Source organism: Pyricularia oryzae, chromosome 6 (assembly GCF_000002495.2).
Source record: "Pyricularia oryzae 70-15 chromosome 6, whole genome shotgun sequence".
NCBI classification, from domain to species: Eukaryota; Fungi; Ascomycota; class Sordariomycetes; order Magnaporthales; family Pyriculariaceae; genus Pyricularia; species Pyricularia oryzae.
This window is the reverse complement of record NC_017853.1, coordinates 1029534-1044083: the sequence shown is the minus strand read 5'-3', so window position 1 is coordinate 1044083 and position 14550 is coordinate 1029534. Positions and strand designations below refer to the sequence as shown.

Genomic DNA, 14550 nt, shown 5'->3' with positions numbered 1-14550 from the left:
TCAGATCAGAACCAAGGCCGAGTAGCCCTTGGCCAAGTCGGATATAAGCTGTTTGATTTTGTATGGTTTTAGCCAAAAGTTCAGTGATTCTAGTGATACCAATTTATCTTGTCGAAATGGTTGATAAAATATCGGGAGGTTGACCCCAACGTAGACAGCTCCTTTGGAGGAAGTGTTCCTGAGGGACCTTGTATCATCGGTGCAAGAAAAATAAACCTGGCGACACACAGATAGACAGGTGTGGCCAGTTGATGCTGAACAAGGAACGTAAATTTCTGAAAATGAAATCCCTTGGATTGCTGCAAATTGGTCGTAAAAAGAAAAATAAATACAATCATAATCGCTTTTACGGGTATCGAAGGAAATGTCGTCGTACACTGTTGCAGGCCTGATATTCTTGGAAAGATATATCCCGAACCCGAAAAAAAACTGGTCTCGGTCGGGAAAGGTCATGGAAGCGCAAAGCTGTTCCACCATTTACTTGGAAGAGCTGCTCTGCATTTCATTCCCCTCCTCCACTCCCGAACTGCTCTTCCTCAGATCCAGATACGACCTGTCGTCCACGGGCGGCGCAACGTTCAGCTCGCCCCTGTAGATCTCCAGGATCGATATGACGGGCAGGATCAGCAGGAGGACGGACAGCAGCTGGCCGAAGCTCCACTCCTTCTCCCCAGAGTCGGCCATGGGCACGTTCGGGTCGCCAAAGGCCTGCGATATGAGAATGACGCGGACAATGGCGCCGATGCCGACGGCAGCCATGAAAACGCTGCCCACCACCTGGACGATCTTGTAGAAGCGCTGGCCGCGGCTGTGCAAGTACCAAGTCGCCAGCGCAAAAACAACAATGTTGCCGACTATGACGGCCCCCGTGCCAATGTAGCTAGCGATGGGGTTTTCGGGCGTCGACTTTGCCAGGGGCGCCCCCGCATCCCAGACACAGGCGATGGGCAACGTCGGTTCGATGTTGTGGCTGATGCGCCGCAGGATGTATGCGCCGTAGACGGAGCTGAGAATCAGGTTCACAAACATGAGGAACTGACGCAGCCACCTGAGCAGCCAGTCGCGGCGAAAGTCGTGGACCAGCGCGAGCAGCGTGGTGTTGTGTACTGCCATGGAGAGCAGCGAAAGCATCCAGATCAGGAAGAAGTGGTACGGCGACAACCGGGCGGTCAAGGCGAGGCCGACCGACTGCAGCCCAATGCCCTGAAGGATCTGCTGATCCGAATAGGACGAGAGAAGCTTGCGGCGGATCGTGTGCGGCTTGCAGTGGGCATCTTTTCGTCTGCATTCGATAAACTCCTGCAGTATCAAGGAAGACGACATGCCAATGGCTAGTAGCGCTGTGATAACGAAAGAGAGAATGACCTGTCGAGATGGTCAGCTGTGGTTAGTACAAGGACGTCTTGTCGCGCAATTACGACGCCAAAGCCAGAAGTAGAACAAGCAAGACAACATACACCAATGCCACTTATTCCAGCATTGCTCGCTATATTCTCTGGCACCGTCGTGCAATTGGCCTGTTCGAAGAACATGACGGGCAGCTTGTTGATATCGGTTTCTGAAAACCGATATACTACTCTTCAATCGGGAGGAAATCCGGGTGTTATTGTTGTTGTTTTTATCTTTTTTTCCCGCTAATGCGCGAGCGGCGCGTTCTGGTAGGTAGGTACCTGACTACTGCAGTCTACCTGGGGGCGTACACTGAAGCGAGCGGCTCGAATCTGATGGTCGTGGATGCAGTTGGGGGCTCCGTCATCCAGGCGCAAATTGCTGTTTGTACGCGACGTGAATTTAACGGCCGAGAGAAACGAAGGTAAAGTGTTTGAAAGAGAGTCCCAGCGTAATCGCAAAACATCAACGAAGAACGAGGTGGCTAGGCCATCTCAAAAAGCAACAAGATACGCTAAATGAAGATCGCCCTCCGCATTATTGTAAAGCAAAGTGGGAGGGAGGCTGGAGGGAGCAGACTCAGACAGAGTTTGTCCCTCATTCTTTGCCTCTGCGTTTGTGAATGGATGAAGCCTGATGACGTCGGCGCCAAAAACAGCACCAAGACCCCTGGTTTGGCCTGGTCGATTAGGCTTGGCAGCGGTAGTGGGGGATGGATCCCTGCAAGGATGTCGTGGCTTGGGCCCTGGTCTCCACTGGCTTCACTGGCTGTCGGCATCCCGATGCTGCCCTTGACTGCGCCTCGCCCGTGCCCAGCCAACCAGTCTTTGCCCGTAAAGCCCTTTCTGCCGTTTGCATTGATTGCCTCTGCATTGAAACAAATGCTCCATCAAGCGCCTATTGATGTCCTCCAATCAAACCAGCAGCGTTTACTCGGATCCGATGCACCGGATTTTGGTGCTTTCTGACAAATTTAGAGGTAGCGTATTGGCAACAGACAACGCGCAATTCGTCGTGACCAGCGCGCTAGGACAGACGCGATTGCGACGAACTTATGGCACTGAGTCTTACTAGGCCACCGTTGTCTGATGTGGGGTGTCAAACATTTATGCAAGTTACAAGCTCATCTTTGAGGGATGAGGAAGAAAATCCGAAAAAAAGAGGGCTTCTTAGCACGGTCATGGGATCTTTACTTTTTTTTTTTTTTTTTTTTTGTCTTTTATGTGCCCCTTCTGGAGCCGGGGTTCTACAATGAGCATACTTTTCAACAGCCCAGGATACTGCTAAGTCATTCATCCTCTTCTCCACCGTAAAAAATGGTTACACTTTACGTTTGACATCAACTGACAGTCTGTTAAATACAAAACAGTCTTGTATTGCCCTGAATCGATCCCCATGAATACCTGGGCACCTAAGGTAGGCAGAAAATCTAAAGAGAACTTATCTCTGCTCTGAATCAGTTCCTCCTCGCACGTCCCTTTTCCTTCAGATTTATATATAGGAAAGTACAAATACTCTTTCAACGAGTTGCGGCAAGACTAGGCAGTGCGAAAGGGGCCATCGGCCAGTCCATTCTAGGAAGGTAAAAAAAAAGTCAACCAGAAGTCTGCACACAGCAGTTACACATCCTGAGTGAAGTAATCATTGGTACTTGAAGACAATAAGGTAAACGTCAAGATCGCCCCATGACAAGGATAGGAGACTGACTAGAAGTTTGAAAAGTGAGTGTCCAGCTGGCGGAATTTCTGCAGTGTCCATAAGTGGAAGGGAATCAAAAGACATAAAAGGTAATAGAAAACACAAGAACAAAGCAGGATTTATTTCTCGAAGTAGAACTGGCCCAGACGATCGCCAGAGGTTCCAGCGGATCCCAAGACTGGTCCGCTGTCGCCAACTCGCGACTCGTCTTCGCCCAACCGCTGGAATATGCGCTCGGCAGCTTCCCGTGACGTGGGTGATGTCGGTTGATGTGTCTGCTGCTGCTGGCGATGTGATAGGTCGCCATGCTGCTGCGACTGCGAGACAGGCAAAGGACTGCGTGTAGAAGTGTCAACGAAAACATCATCGTCGCCAGGCGCAAGGTCCACTTTCGCAGCTCCGTCGATAGCAACCCCATCAACATTTCTCGCATCTTGCCGCTCCTGAGCAGCCGACGCAGCACCTGGCATGTCACTGCCGCCGGTATCCGGTAGGACGACTTGTCTAACAGTATCTCTCCTGGCGGCAGGTGCGGTCGACGTTGACCCAGAACCTGCAGTGGCTGTGGTCGAACCGGCGACGCCACCAGCCACGCTGGTGTCACTGATGCCCGAGCTGCTGCGCTCGAGCTGCCATCGAGCAAACGCCATGGCGCCTGCCGAGCTGGTGCCTGGCACCGGCCTGCGCTGGTAGATGGGTCCACTGACGGTGCTGCCAGCGCCCTCGCCGAAGCCGACCAAACTCGCGTTGCCGTCATCACTCATTCGGTCGTCGAAGCCACCGACGGATCGAGTCGCGAGGTCTTCATCCATTGGGTCAAGCGCCTCGCTTCTGGCTCCCCCGCCGCCAATAGCGCTGCGAGGTCCACCTCCGCCAATGCTGCTTATGCCGCCTCCGACGCTGACCGAATCATTTGTGCGGAAGTTGGTATCCATGCTACGCATATCCTCGTCTTCGACGTCGTCCATCATTTCCCTGTCGCCTCCGTCAAGTGTACGTCCATCTCCACTCGATGTCGCTGAGGCCGTGCCGACGGTGCTCATCTTGGTCGACGCAACAGGCTGGCCATTGGCGTCGAAATATGCAGGCGCAGCCGGCGCGTTCTGTCCAAATTGGCCGGATGTGGGTGTTGTTTGGGCATTTGGCTGGGTGCCGCCACGCAGAGCTGTGAGGTTAGAGAGCCCGGCGAGGCGGGAGATGCGGTCGGCACGTTCAGCCTCGAGGCTATTTGTTGAAGCCTGCGATTGGTGTCCGCGGTGAGGTCCGTTGTGCTGGGCGTGGCCGCGGTGGCCGTCTTTGATAGCCGTTGTGGAAAGGGCGGAGAGGGAGGTTGTGGTACTCGTTGGCGTGCCGCTAGTAGGCGAAAGCTTAGCTCGTCGCGCTCCGATGAAAACAACGGGGGCACGTCGGGTGGTTGAGGTAAAAGCCAACCAAAAAAAAAAAAAGAACTACTTACGGCATATCGGAGGGCGTATCTGGGTTGGATGCCGGGGCTTGTGGGATATTGATCAGCATCGGATGTGCCGCTTGCGACGGCTGCTGCATTTTGGTCGTTTCCATTGCGCCGAATAGCTCTTGTCTCGCCAATCAAATTATTGGAGGTCTGATTGTAGCAACACTGTCACCAAACCGATTGAACACTGTTACTGCTAATCTCCGGAAATGATCTAGGTTAAGGGCGATATCGGTAGAGTGGTGATTCTCGCAACGAAAATATTACAAGTTACGAATGAGGTCCGGGTGAGTGATCTTCAGCTTGGGACACGACGAGATGGAAATGCGTGGGGAAGCAAGCGTCACCAAGAGCAGGTGGGGCTTTTCAAGGTCAATGAGCAGGCGGCCAACAGGAATAGAAGTGACAGCCTGGGGATGATGCCGCACGTGATCTTGTGCGTACCACTAACAAAGCAACGGGAAAAGCTGAAAACATCAGATGGAAGTGATGTAAGGTGCTGAAGGCTATGATGGCTACAATTCATTCTTGTTCAGCCGTGCCGTCTTGGATGCTTCAGCTACGACATACCTAGCACCCGACCTTATCAACAGAAGAGCCATGTTGCATAACAGAAAAAAAGGCATGTACCTTATTGTACCTTATTGTTATCTTACAAGCCGCAATGACTCGATGCATCTGTGCAGGTAGCTAAGATGCGAAACAACGCGACGTGATTGTTTACGTACAGGTCTTCCCTATGACATGGACAAGCTGCTATGACGTAATCGTACTACCCCAGCTCCAATTCGTTGCTGTCCCTTTGAAGCTCCGCCAACCCCGCAGTGAAAGCAGCGCGAATCGTCAGTGGCATTCATTGATTCACAATGTACCGTACGGTAGCTCTGTCGTGTAGCAAAGCGTTTCTTTCAACACTTAGTCTGCCTATTTTTAACTTTTATGCTTAGCTGTTAGCACAACACCAGAGACACCTAAGCTGTCATGTTAGGTGTTTTGTCTTTATTATACCAAGTTCCGCCTGAATGACCTTGCCCTCTGGTTGCTGGAAATTTGGTGCGGCAGTACGGGGAACCTCCCATTCGCTCCCCAAGCGACCTTTCCGCCCTCAGCAAAAGACCCCAGAAGTATATTCAAAGATCTGTATCTTTGCTATAGCGGCCGAGTGAGCGCGGAGGTCATCATGGGCGGGATCTTTCTCGTTGTAGTAAGCCAGGTCTTCCTCGTTTTCGAACTCGGCGACGAAGGCGTACTGAACGCCACCCTATCTCGTGTGAACCACCGCCCGTCAATATCGTGCATGGCTACCGTTCAGTCTTTGTGATTCTTTGAACAATAAAGTGACGTTGCTTTCAGGTATGGGAAGATGACCTACGTCGAGGCCTGCCTTGCTTTGGTTGATGCCTCCTGTCACCGACTTGAAGTACGGCTGGTTCGTCGATGGATGTATGCACCTGTCCTTGAGTGCCATCATCCCTTTGCAGACCTTTTGTTTGTTGTTCAAATGCTTACAGTCAGCATTGATGGCAAACAAATGTCCATCTGCCTCTCGGTGCCACGAAACTTACGGCGTCAATCTCCTCCGGCGTCGCGGACTCCTTGAACGCAAGCAGGACCATATGGAAGACAGCCATTTTTGCTTTTTGAGGTATTTTGCAGGTAAGGTTAAAGAACTTGGTAAGAAGAATGAATTCCGAGAGTATTATTGGACAGAAGGAGTAGCGAAGGAGTAGGTATCTCCATTTATAACATTTCTGCTGCATTGGGCTTCTGCCCCAGGTATTGCGTCGAGGTATTCGGGAAGCCGGAATGTGACAGCAATCCGAAAGCCGGAGCATGACTGCAATGCGAGAAGCCGTGCTATGCCTGCAATCCGGGAGCGTCATGTTCTGTCAAAGTGACAGAGTCAAGTAATTCTTGGCTTATATTTGTTTTCTTGATACATTTGCTACTACTTCATCTTGAAAACACAAACCGTAAAGTTCCTATCGACAGCAACCCCTGAGCCACTCAAAGTACATCGCCAGTAGAGCTTACAACCTCAAAAAGCCCTACACTGACATAGGAATGTGGGACAGCATAAGAAGGGAAATAATGAAGCCTGGGTAACAGGTATGGTAAGGATAATGCACCTTCATGGCCGAGCAGAAGAAAAAAAGAAAGTTGACCTCCATGTGGATCCAAGGATCCACAAAACAAACGCCAAATAAAAAATCAACACCGAGCAAAGCTTACACAAGGAACGCCTCCCGTCACTGACTCGGATACGAAAATCACTGCTCGATCGTCATTTGACTGGGCAACTGGGCCGGAATATCCTCCATGTCCGAGTCCTCGTCACTCAACTGCGCCAACCTTCTGCGCTCAGCATCACTTTCGTTTTCTTCAGGCTCGGCCGGCTGGATAGAGAGCTCGTCTCCAGTAAGTTCCATCTGTCGCTGATGCGCCTCTTCATCCTGAGTGCTCATGATGCCAACATCGTCGGGATGGCCAGCGTTTGGCTGTGAAGACTCGCCATGTGCACTCTCAATGTCGTCGTACACGCTTAAAGTGGCCTGGTTGCGTGCACCTGAAAATGGAGTTCGCGGTTTCCGCGTCTTCCTGAGGGTACTGGGCGTCGCCGTCGCTGCAGATTTGCGCTTCCTAAACTTGCTTGCCGCAAAGACCGACGAGTTGTCTGACACTGTCGAATTCGCGCGAGGGGGAGCTATATCAAGCCCGTCATCTTCGACATCTTCCACCTCATCGTCCTGCACTGCGCTGCCAGAGACGCTTTTTGACCGATCAGGCTGATCCAAATCAACGCTTTCAGTCTCCATGCGGTCTTCGTCTGCAAATTCCTGAGAGTCGCCACCGGCGACCTGGCTGTCAACTACTAAGCCGCTGGCGGAATCGCCTGCTGAGTCAGGTTGTGATCTTTCGGGCGAAGCTGGCACCTCGGGAGAAACAGATCTTTGAGCCTTGTCGCCCGATTCGTCTTCATCGTCGTCGTCGTTTACAAACTGAGCACTCTTGTATTTTCCTGGCGTCTCTGGCTTGGCAGAGACGCCGCTGTGACGTCGACCATTGCCTTGGACACCCTCTCCCAATTTTCTGTTCCTTGGTCGTTTTGTCAGTGACACATAGCCCTCATCAGCCCCGTGGGTGGCGCCATCAGCCTCTCCTTGCTCGTGTGTCTGCTCGCCCTGAGCAACGCTGCCCGAAGCTTCCTGTTTCTCCTTGGGCTTGCGCTTCCACTTGGTTGGGGTGCCGTTTGCTGGATCTGTACCGCCGGCCTTCAATGCTTCGAACTGGTTCTTGGGAGCAGCAACACGAGGGGTACGGTATGTTTTTCTAGCGGACGGGCCAACGTCAAGCAGAGACACCTCGGCCTCGTTATCGACGTCGCTGTCGCCAAGCTCGACGAGAACATTGTCCTTCTTGTACTGTTCGGTCAACGCGTCCGCCACAGCGAGAGTACTCATTGACGCTTGGCCCTCGACTGTCTGTCGTAGGCGGGCCCACATGACGCGGAGGGTGTTACGACTCCACTGCTTGCGAAACTTGCTGGTGCCAAGCTTACTCCAAACGATGTTGTCGTCCAGCTCAACGTTGGTCCTGCGCACTGCTTCTATGAGTCGTAACTTGTCCTCGGGCTTCATCTTTCGCAGGTCCGATCGGGTTTTCTCTAGAACTTCAGTAATCCTGTCGCCTCCGCTCTGGATGCTTCCATCGCTCGCAACACGTTGACGCTCGCGGAGCAAGGCCCATTTCTCGCGACACTGTTTGGCTGACCGCGTACGATCCATACCCCGGCTGATGCCTTCCCACGCTATGTCCCGCTCGGCAGACTCTTGGCTGTCGTCCTGGTTGGCCAGGGCTCGTGATTGTTTGATACTGTCAATGGCCTCAACTACCAGTTCAACAAGCCTCGCTTCCTCCTCCTGATTCCAGAAATCCGCCTTTTTCTTATCACCACACACAGTGTAGTTTCTCCACCGGTCGCGGATGTCGAGTGGGCTACGGTTTATAAGGGCACCAATCTCGGACCACCTGGGGCCCTTGAGCTCGACCAACCGACGGAGCTCTTCGTCCTCTTCTTTCGTGAAAACTTGTCGACCAATGAAATTGTGAAAGAGTTTCCTTGTACGGTAGTTGATGATTCGCGGAGGTCTTCTAGGTAGAGAAGCATGTACCTTCTCCCAGAGGAGCCTGTGTTTCTCCGTCCCTTTGCGGCTTGGATCTTCGTGAATCATCTCGTTAACCTCAAACTGCGACATCCCCTGCTCGCTACGAAATTCCTCGACAGCCTCTTGGATCTTTGCATTCTCTTCCGCACTAAGAGCTCCCTTGGCCCAATCTTTTTGAGCCTTGGCCTTCTTGCCGCTACCACCAGTGTTCGAGCCGGAGGGACCCTCTCCAGTATCAGTCTGAGTCCTGGGCCTCCTCTTAGATGCCTGTTCAATCCGATTTCGTACAGCTGGGGAAGCAGCCTCTTGGCCAGGGAGCTCTGCCAGGTTCCCTACGACCTCTGAGGCCTGTCGATCCAGGTAAGAAATCTTGCTCTTACGCCTGCCGACGGATTGAGTACCTGGGAAGGGTGGTGGTGTTCCTGGCGCAGCATGGTCTCCAGAAGGTGGAGGGATGTTCTCTTCGGCCATATTTTGTGGCGTCTCCGCGGTCTGGGCTACGCCGTCTTGGACTTGGTACCCTTGACTGACTGACCCATCTTCTATCATCTCGTGCTGTCCCAAATGGTCACTAGTCGTAAATGCATCTGGCCCCGGGGTTAGGTTGCGATTTTGATAGGTAGCCTCACTGGCTTCTTGCTGTTGCAGAGCGGTATTTTCCCCTGTGGCGAGTATGTCTGCGGCTTCTTGTCCATTTTGCTGCTCGTAATGTGACGAATCTAGTGCTGCAAGTGATGGGTCAAGGGCAAGGTCAGACACAGCTTGAGAACCAGCAACCATTGCTTGAATTGCTCCGTTAGACAATTCTGAAATCGAGTTGCTCGCAATCCCATCATGATCCTCTTGCGCCATATCCAGGCCAAGCATCTGCTGCTCTTGTGGGGCGTCCGTCATCTCGTTGTCAGCCTCCACAGATTGTGAAATATACATGACTGCATCGCCGTTTTCTAGCTCGGTTGACTCATGCCTCGTTGACTCATGCCTCTTTGACTTCTTCTTGCGACTCTCTTTGCCACTGCTGCCCGATGCCTTGCGCTTGCGCTTAGGTCCCACTTCTGGGGTTTCCTGACCAAGCATACTCGCCATCGCTGCCTCATCGACAGTAGTCAACTGATCCAGACCGTGCTCTCCATTGCCAGAAAATGTCAGGCCATTTATGCTGGCCGGTTCGTCAAAGTTACTGTTTGTCTGAGGCGCGGGCGTGGCAGGCACAGCTGATGGGATAGAGGGTGGCGGCATTGGCTGAACCGCAACATCCGAGTGAGAGAATTCCAGTGCGCTGGGCTCAGTGCTCATCACGCTCTGGTCTTGTTCGTCCATGGCTTCCGACAAATCCCCGGCAGCCAAGGCGGACTTACGTGCCTCCTTCCGCGCTTTCCTCAGAGCCTTCCGCTCTGCTTTGCTTAACGATGACAGGGTAGTATGTGCAGCCTCAGTCCCGGTCGGCGTACCTATCAACGCCACATTCGTAGAGGCAGAGCTTGAGCGGTCGTCGGACGATGCTATCGAGCTCCTCAACTTCCTACTCTTCTTAGATTTTTTCGAAGAGCCAATTCGTGGCGTGGAAACTTGTGGCGGCAATGGCTCGGTCGCTGGAGGTGGCGAAGGTGGCCGCACCCTGTTTGGACTGCTCAGGGTAGGTATTCCGTCCCGGAACTCGGGGTCCGAAGCTGCTGGTGGTCGGGGGGAAAACGGGTCCCTGCTCGGTAGCGGTGCAGGTGGGTGGCTGTATATAGATTGAAGCTGTGTGCCAGCCGGGCCTTCGACTTTCAAGCTGGAAGCCGGTCCAGCGTCGTTTTCGAAAGTTTCTCCCTCCTGGTCGCCGTCGGCAGCGTAGCGGCCTGTGCCAATTGGTGGGGTAGATTCTCGAGATCGCGATCGCGAGCTCTCGACGGTGTCGACGGCGCCTTGTGGCTTGCTCACTTCATTCCCCATCTAAAGGATGTTGCACATCAAATTCGGCATCGAAAAAAGGCTTCCATAAAATCCGTTTCTCAGCAGTGCCCTTGTTTCGACTGCTGAGGTCTTGTCTTTCGAAGCTTGAGACGCTGGATCAAGCAAGATGCTAGAGTGGTGAAGGGTAGGTGTGCAGAAACTCAAGCTTGAAAAGTTGTCGGCCTTTGCAGAGGAGAACCCCAGAAGGCGGTCAAAAACTGAATTTTTCTGCCGGTCTAGACACGCGACGCGCTTCCCCGCGTCTTTGCCAAGAAGGCAAGGAGCTGCAGCTGTGCTGTAGGTTGGATCCAACAATGCACGCTTCAAGGATAATAAATTGATGGCAAATTAAACTTTGTTCAGTCGACTTGTAGAAAGTTCTGCCTATTTCTCTTAATTTTTTCAAATTACATCAACGCTATGCGATGACGATTTTGTTGCATGTTATTTGTCTTTGCAAAGTTCAATTCTCAAACAATCCAGGTCAGGTGAAACGCCGTGAGGAGAAAGGGGGATGCGTGACGCGAAAGGGAGAATTTTTTGCCTCTTGAAATTGAACTACGAAGTTGATATCCTACACTGCGGCCAATGGTGCAACTTCGATCCGGCCTGGATGCAATATCAATAAAAAAGGAAAAGAAAAACGAGATATCAAGAGCTCATATCCATCATGTCTGCGACGAGTCGCAAAAGAGCGATATGAATGAAATCCATACCACTGCGAACCTTGCTTGTCCCTCCCTCCAATAGCAAAATCCCGAAGATTCTAATACCCAGCGAGAGAAGAAGGAAAAGCAAACCGTGTTTCGTTAGGACACATACATTCTTCAAATATCATACAATGCACTTTTTTATTCAACATTGGCGAATCCATGTCCATTTTCGAAGTAATATCGCGAAGGAGGAGTTGGTTGTTATTCCAGATTCACATGCCGCACTGAAGACCTCTGACGCCATCTAAGAAGCTCGCCCACTCACAGTCGCAGCCGGGAGCGGGACAAGTCTTGTCGATGTCGTCGCTGCTCGCTCGGCGATGAGTTATCGAGCCCTACGGCGTCCTGATCTTCGTCGTCATCGTCCTGTGAAGCCGCCAACAGCACGCTCATGGGTATCTTGGGCGGGGTTCTCGTCGGCGCCGCATGCAGATCGGCGGTGGTCTGCTGCACCTGTCTCCGGATGTTTGGCAGCGACCTCATCGGCCGCGATCCTTGGTCCCTGGACGACCCAAAGATGCGCATCAGTGTTGACGGTTGTTCGCGCTGCGAATGCATGCGACAATGGCGTCGTTCGGGGATCTTGGGCTGCTGAGGAGGAGACACCTTAGTCATCACTTCCATCGCTGCCATGCTCTTGGGATGTCGTAGGCTGTTGAGACGAGGCATCTTTGGCAGCGCCTCTGCCTTTGGGGACTGCTTCTGTTTGGGCGACCCTGCAGTTTCGTTCCTTTGTTCCCTCATGGCCAAGCTGCTCTTTGTTCTTTTGAAGCGTAGCGTTTGCCTGAATCTTGTAAAGAATCCCGGCTCCTTCTCGTTCTTGGTGTCAACCTTCTCTTGAGTAAAAGTTTCTCTAGGGGGCGAATCGGCACTAATTTTGAGTGACTTTTTGGGCCTTGCTTCTATATCTAGGCGACTAGTTGCCCTCGTAGTCTCCTCAGCTCGAATGCTGGCTTTGGCCTTCGCAATAGTCATCTCCCATTCCATTCGTTGTTGCTCTTTCATCCGTAGCCTTTTCTTTTCTTCGTTGCTCCTCTCCTCGGCCGCTTTCCTGGTGCTCTCGGTAAGCAAAAGCTGTCTTTTGTCCACTGCTCTCTCCAAACTCTTGGGCGTCTGGTATGTGGCTTTAACCTTGTGACTGGGTGATCGGCCCCCTGAACTGACACGTGGAGGTGCAAACACATCAGCAACGTGCTGGCAGACGGTTGTCGAATACTCGTTGATGATGCCACAGGTCTTCGTACGTGCCATGGGAGATTCCGCGTTCTTGTGTCGACGCACAGTTTTTGAAAGGTCCGTCAGCCTTCCTGGTGATGAAGTCGAGCTTTTGATTGAGGCTGCGCCAGGACTCCTGGCTGCACTAACAGCAATCGAGCGGTGTACGTGCTCGGCATAGAGCAGCTTTCTTGCTTGATTGAGCTGGGCTTTGTGTCTCACGATGTGCAGATGCGACAGGCTGTCGTAGGTGTCTCCGCTGCTGTTTGTTGCTCCGCTTCTTTCCTCGACGGAAACTCTCGAGCCTGTGTGGCTCGGCGTTGCTGGAGGATGAAGAAGTCCAAAGGGAACAGTGTACGGCTCGTCGAGGTTATGGCACAGTTCAGGCTCATGACGCGGTGTCTCGGGAGGGGTGTCCACCTCGATGATTGGCGCATTGCGCCCTGGTGGTGGCACTCTTCCGGTCAAGCTCTTGGTCCTGAGGGATGATTCACTGGATTGGCGCTCATGACAAAGCAGCCTTTTGCTAGGTTGCGGAATTCGAGTAGGGGAATCCTGGCGGTGCTGTGTGTTGATAACACCTTCCACCGAATACAGGGACGAAGATGGTCGAGGCGTAAACACGCACTGGGGAGCGGTCTGGCTGTGGTTTGCATCACCCAGCTTGCCGTTCCTGAAAGGATCAAGGGGTTGTGGAAGCTTGCTCATGTGCCTCTTGGGGCGTCGGTCCTCCTCGTCGCTCATCTCGTCGCGCACAGATCCTGGGATAGGACTCAGGCTGATGTCGTACGAGGGACGCCGAAGATCTCGCACAGGCTTGGGCGGTTGAAGGCGAAGAGAAGGCGGCGGATTGTTGTTTTGTGGACGCGAAGATGACCTAGCGGGCATTGGAGGCGGTCGCGACGCGGACTTGGGCGGAAGTGGAGGTGGTGCAGTGTCGTCGGGTTCAGGAGCCTTCTAAGCCACCTGTACTGCACGCAGCTGCTGCTCCAAAGACGCCTTTGGTGGTGGTGGCGCGAGTGCCGAAGCTGCAGGTGTCTTTGGGGTTTGGGTCAATGGTGACATGAAGTCCATTGTTATGAATGGGGCCTCTTTTGTTGTCCCACCTCGGCTCATTTCCATCTTTTTCGCCGTAGCTTTCGCGATCTGCTCGCGTCTCACCTCGTCTGCGGACAGAGATGCCCGCGGCGTTTTTGGGTTGTCGAATAGATCCTGCACCGAACGGATCTCACCGGCGATGAGGTCTGGGGTGGCACTACGTCCATCGCGAAAAGTAGGCTCCGAGGTCATTCTACGCACGGTCTGAAGTGGTCTTGGCCAAAGAAGCCTGCTGCTGGATCTTCTTTTCGGCGTGATTGAGGGCAGCTTGTCAAGAAAACCCTTGGCCGACTTCTGAGAGCTGGCTTTGCTTCCATTTTGCGGTTGGCGGAGCGCAGGATGAACATCTTGCGAGGATGAACGGACAAAGGTAAAAGAACTTCTTGACGAGGACGATGTAGCTGTGGTGTATGTGGATGAAAAAGATCCGTTGGTGTTCATTTCGACAGTCATTTTCGATTATTGATGGCGAATGATGCGTCTAGCATACTGTTGTGAATCGCGGTACCGGACCGGATTGTGATTGCAAAGTCGAAGAAACCAAGACCAAAAGGGCCGTGGTCAATCGCGACAAAACAGCTCAGCTTGTTGTTTTTATGGTGGTGGGCAGGAAATATGAATAGCCGGGCAAGGAATTCTTGATCTTCCGTCGTTGGTGTCGGGTGTGTTTTAATCTTGTGAAGGGAGCCTAGAGTGACGAGAAGGTGACAAGGAAGTGACAAACGGGCAATTTTGGCCGAAAGTCCTGACCTGGGTATTCCAAGTCGATTTTCTCATCACTCACTCAGGTTTCCTCGCAGAATATCGCCACTCAGGTCTCAACTGTTTCACGTATGTCATGACCACCTAGCTAGAAGCCTTGAGGACTTTTCGTCTTTCTTTT

General features: G+C 52.6%; 6 protein-coding genes across 6 annotated transcripts; 1 reads left to right on the top strand and 5 right to left on the bottom strand.

Moving 5' to 3' along the window:
• Positions 1–37: 37 nt before the first annotated feature.
• MGG_10429 (uncharacterized protein) lies at positions 38–2022 on the bottom strand. The gene is made up of 2 exons (XM_003719400.1): positions 1458–2022; positions 38–1365 (listed from the first exon to the last, which is right to left on the bottom strand). Exons 1-2 carry the CDS (start codon positions 1530–1532, stop codon positions 478–480), a joined length of 963 nt encoding a protein of 320 aa, XP_003719448.1. The 5' UTR covers positions 1533–2022; the 3' UTR covers positions 38–477.
• MGG_17626 (uncharacterized protein) lies at positions 1908–2463 on the top strand (the record flags this gene model as incomplete). Its single annotated transcript, XM_003719399.1, has 2 exons — positions 1908–2061; positions 2387–2463. The coding sequence occupies 2 exons, from the start codon at positions 1908–1910 to the stop codon at positions 2461–2463; spliced, it is 231 nt and encodes a 76-aa protein (XP_003719447.1).
• A 91-nt stretch (positions 2464–2554) lies between these two features.
• Positions 2555–4904, bottom strand: MGG_10428 (uncharacterized protein). The gene is made up of 2 exons (XM_003719398.1): positions 4544–4904; positions 2555–4440 (listed from the first exon to the last, which is right to left on the bottom strand). The coding sequence occupies exons 1-2, from the start codon at positions 4645–4647 to the stop codon at positions 3207–3209; spliced, it is 1338 nt and encodes a 445-aa protein (XP_003719446.1). The 5' UTR covers positions 4648–4904; the 3' UTR covers positions 2555–3206.
• Positions 4905–5374: 470 nt separating this feature from the next.
• On the bottom strand, positions 5375–6335 carry MGG_10427 (uncharacterized protein). The gene is made up of 3 exons (XM_003719397.1): positions 6106–6335; positions 5913–6023; positions 5375–5801 (listed from the first exon to the last, which is right to left on the bottom strand). Exons 1-3 carry the CDS (start codon positions 6298–6300, stop codon positions 5646–5648), a joined length of 462 nt encoding a protein of 153 aa, XP_003719445.1. The 5' UTR covers positions 6301–6335; the 3' UTR covers positions 5375–5645.
• Positions 6336–6372: 37 nt separating this feature from the next.
• Positions 6373–10827, bottom strand: MGG_10426 (uncharacterized protein). The gene has a single exon (XM_003719396.1). The coding sequence runs from the start codon at positions 10639–10641 to the stop codon at positions 6811–6813; it is 3831 nt and encodes a 1276-aa protein (XP_003719444.1). The 5' UTR covers positions 10642–10827; the 3' UTR covers positions 6373–6810.
• Positions 10828–11615: 788 nt separating this feature from the next.
• MGG_17625 (uncharacterized protein) lies at positions 11616–14120 on the bottom strand (the record flags this gene model as incomplete). Its single annotated transcript, XM_003719395.1, has 2 exons — positions 11616–13478; positions 13542–14120. 2 exons carry the CDS (start codon positions 14118–14120, stop codon positions 11616–11618), a joined length of 2442 nt encoding a protein of 813 aa, XP_003719443.1.
• Positions 14121–14550: the final 430 nt, after the last annotated feature.

Bases quoted from the DNA above. Each gene is read 5' to 3' on its own strand.
- MGG_10428 (XM_003719398.1), bottom strand. From the start codon at position 4,647: ATGGAAACGACCAAAATGCAGCAGCCGTCGCAAGCGGCACATCCGATG. The intron at 4,441-4,543 runs GTAAGTAGTTCT...TTCGCCTACTAG, and splicing joins GATACGCCCTCCGATATGCC to CGGCACGCCAACGAGTACCA.
- MGG_10427 (XM_003719397.1), bottom strand. From the start codon at position 6,300: ATGCAGCAGAAATGTTATAAATGGAGATACCTACTCCTTCGCTACTCC. The intron at 6,024-6,105 runs GTAAGTTTCGTG...AACAAACAAAAG, and splicing joins CGCCGGAGGAGATTGACGCC to GTCTGCAAAGGGATGATGGC. The intron at 5,802-5,912 runs GTAGGTCATCTT...CACACGAGATAG, and splicing joins AAAGCAAGGCAGGCCTCGAC to GGTGGCGTTCAGTACGCCTT.
- MGG_10429 (XM_003719400.1), bottom strand. From the start codon at position 1,532: ATGTTCTTCGAACAGGCCAATTGCACGACGGTGCCAGAGAATATAGCG. The intron at 1,366-1,457 runs GTATGTTGTCTT...CCATCTCGACAG, and splicing joins CTGGAATAAGTGGCATTGGT to GTCATTCTCTCTTTCGTTAT.
- MGG_10426 (XM_003719396.1), bottom strand. From the start codon at position 10,641: ATGGGGAATGAAGTGAGCAAGCCACAAGGCGCCGTCGACACCGTCGAG.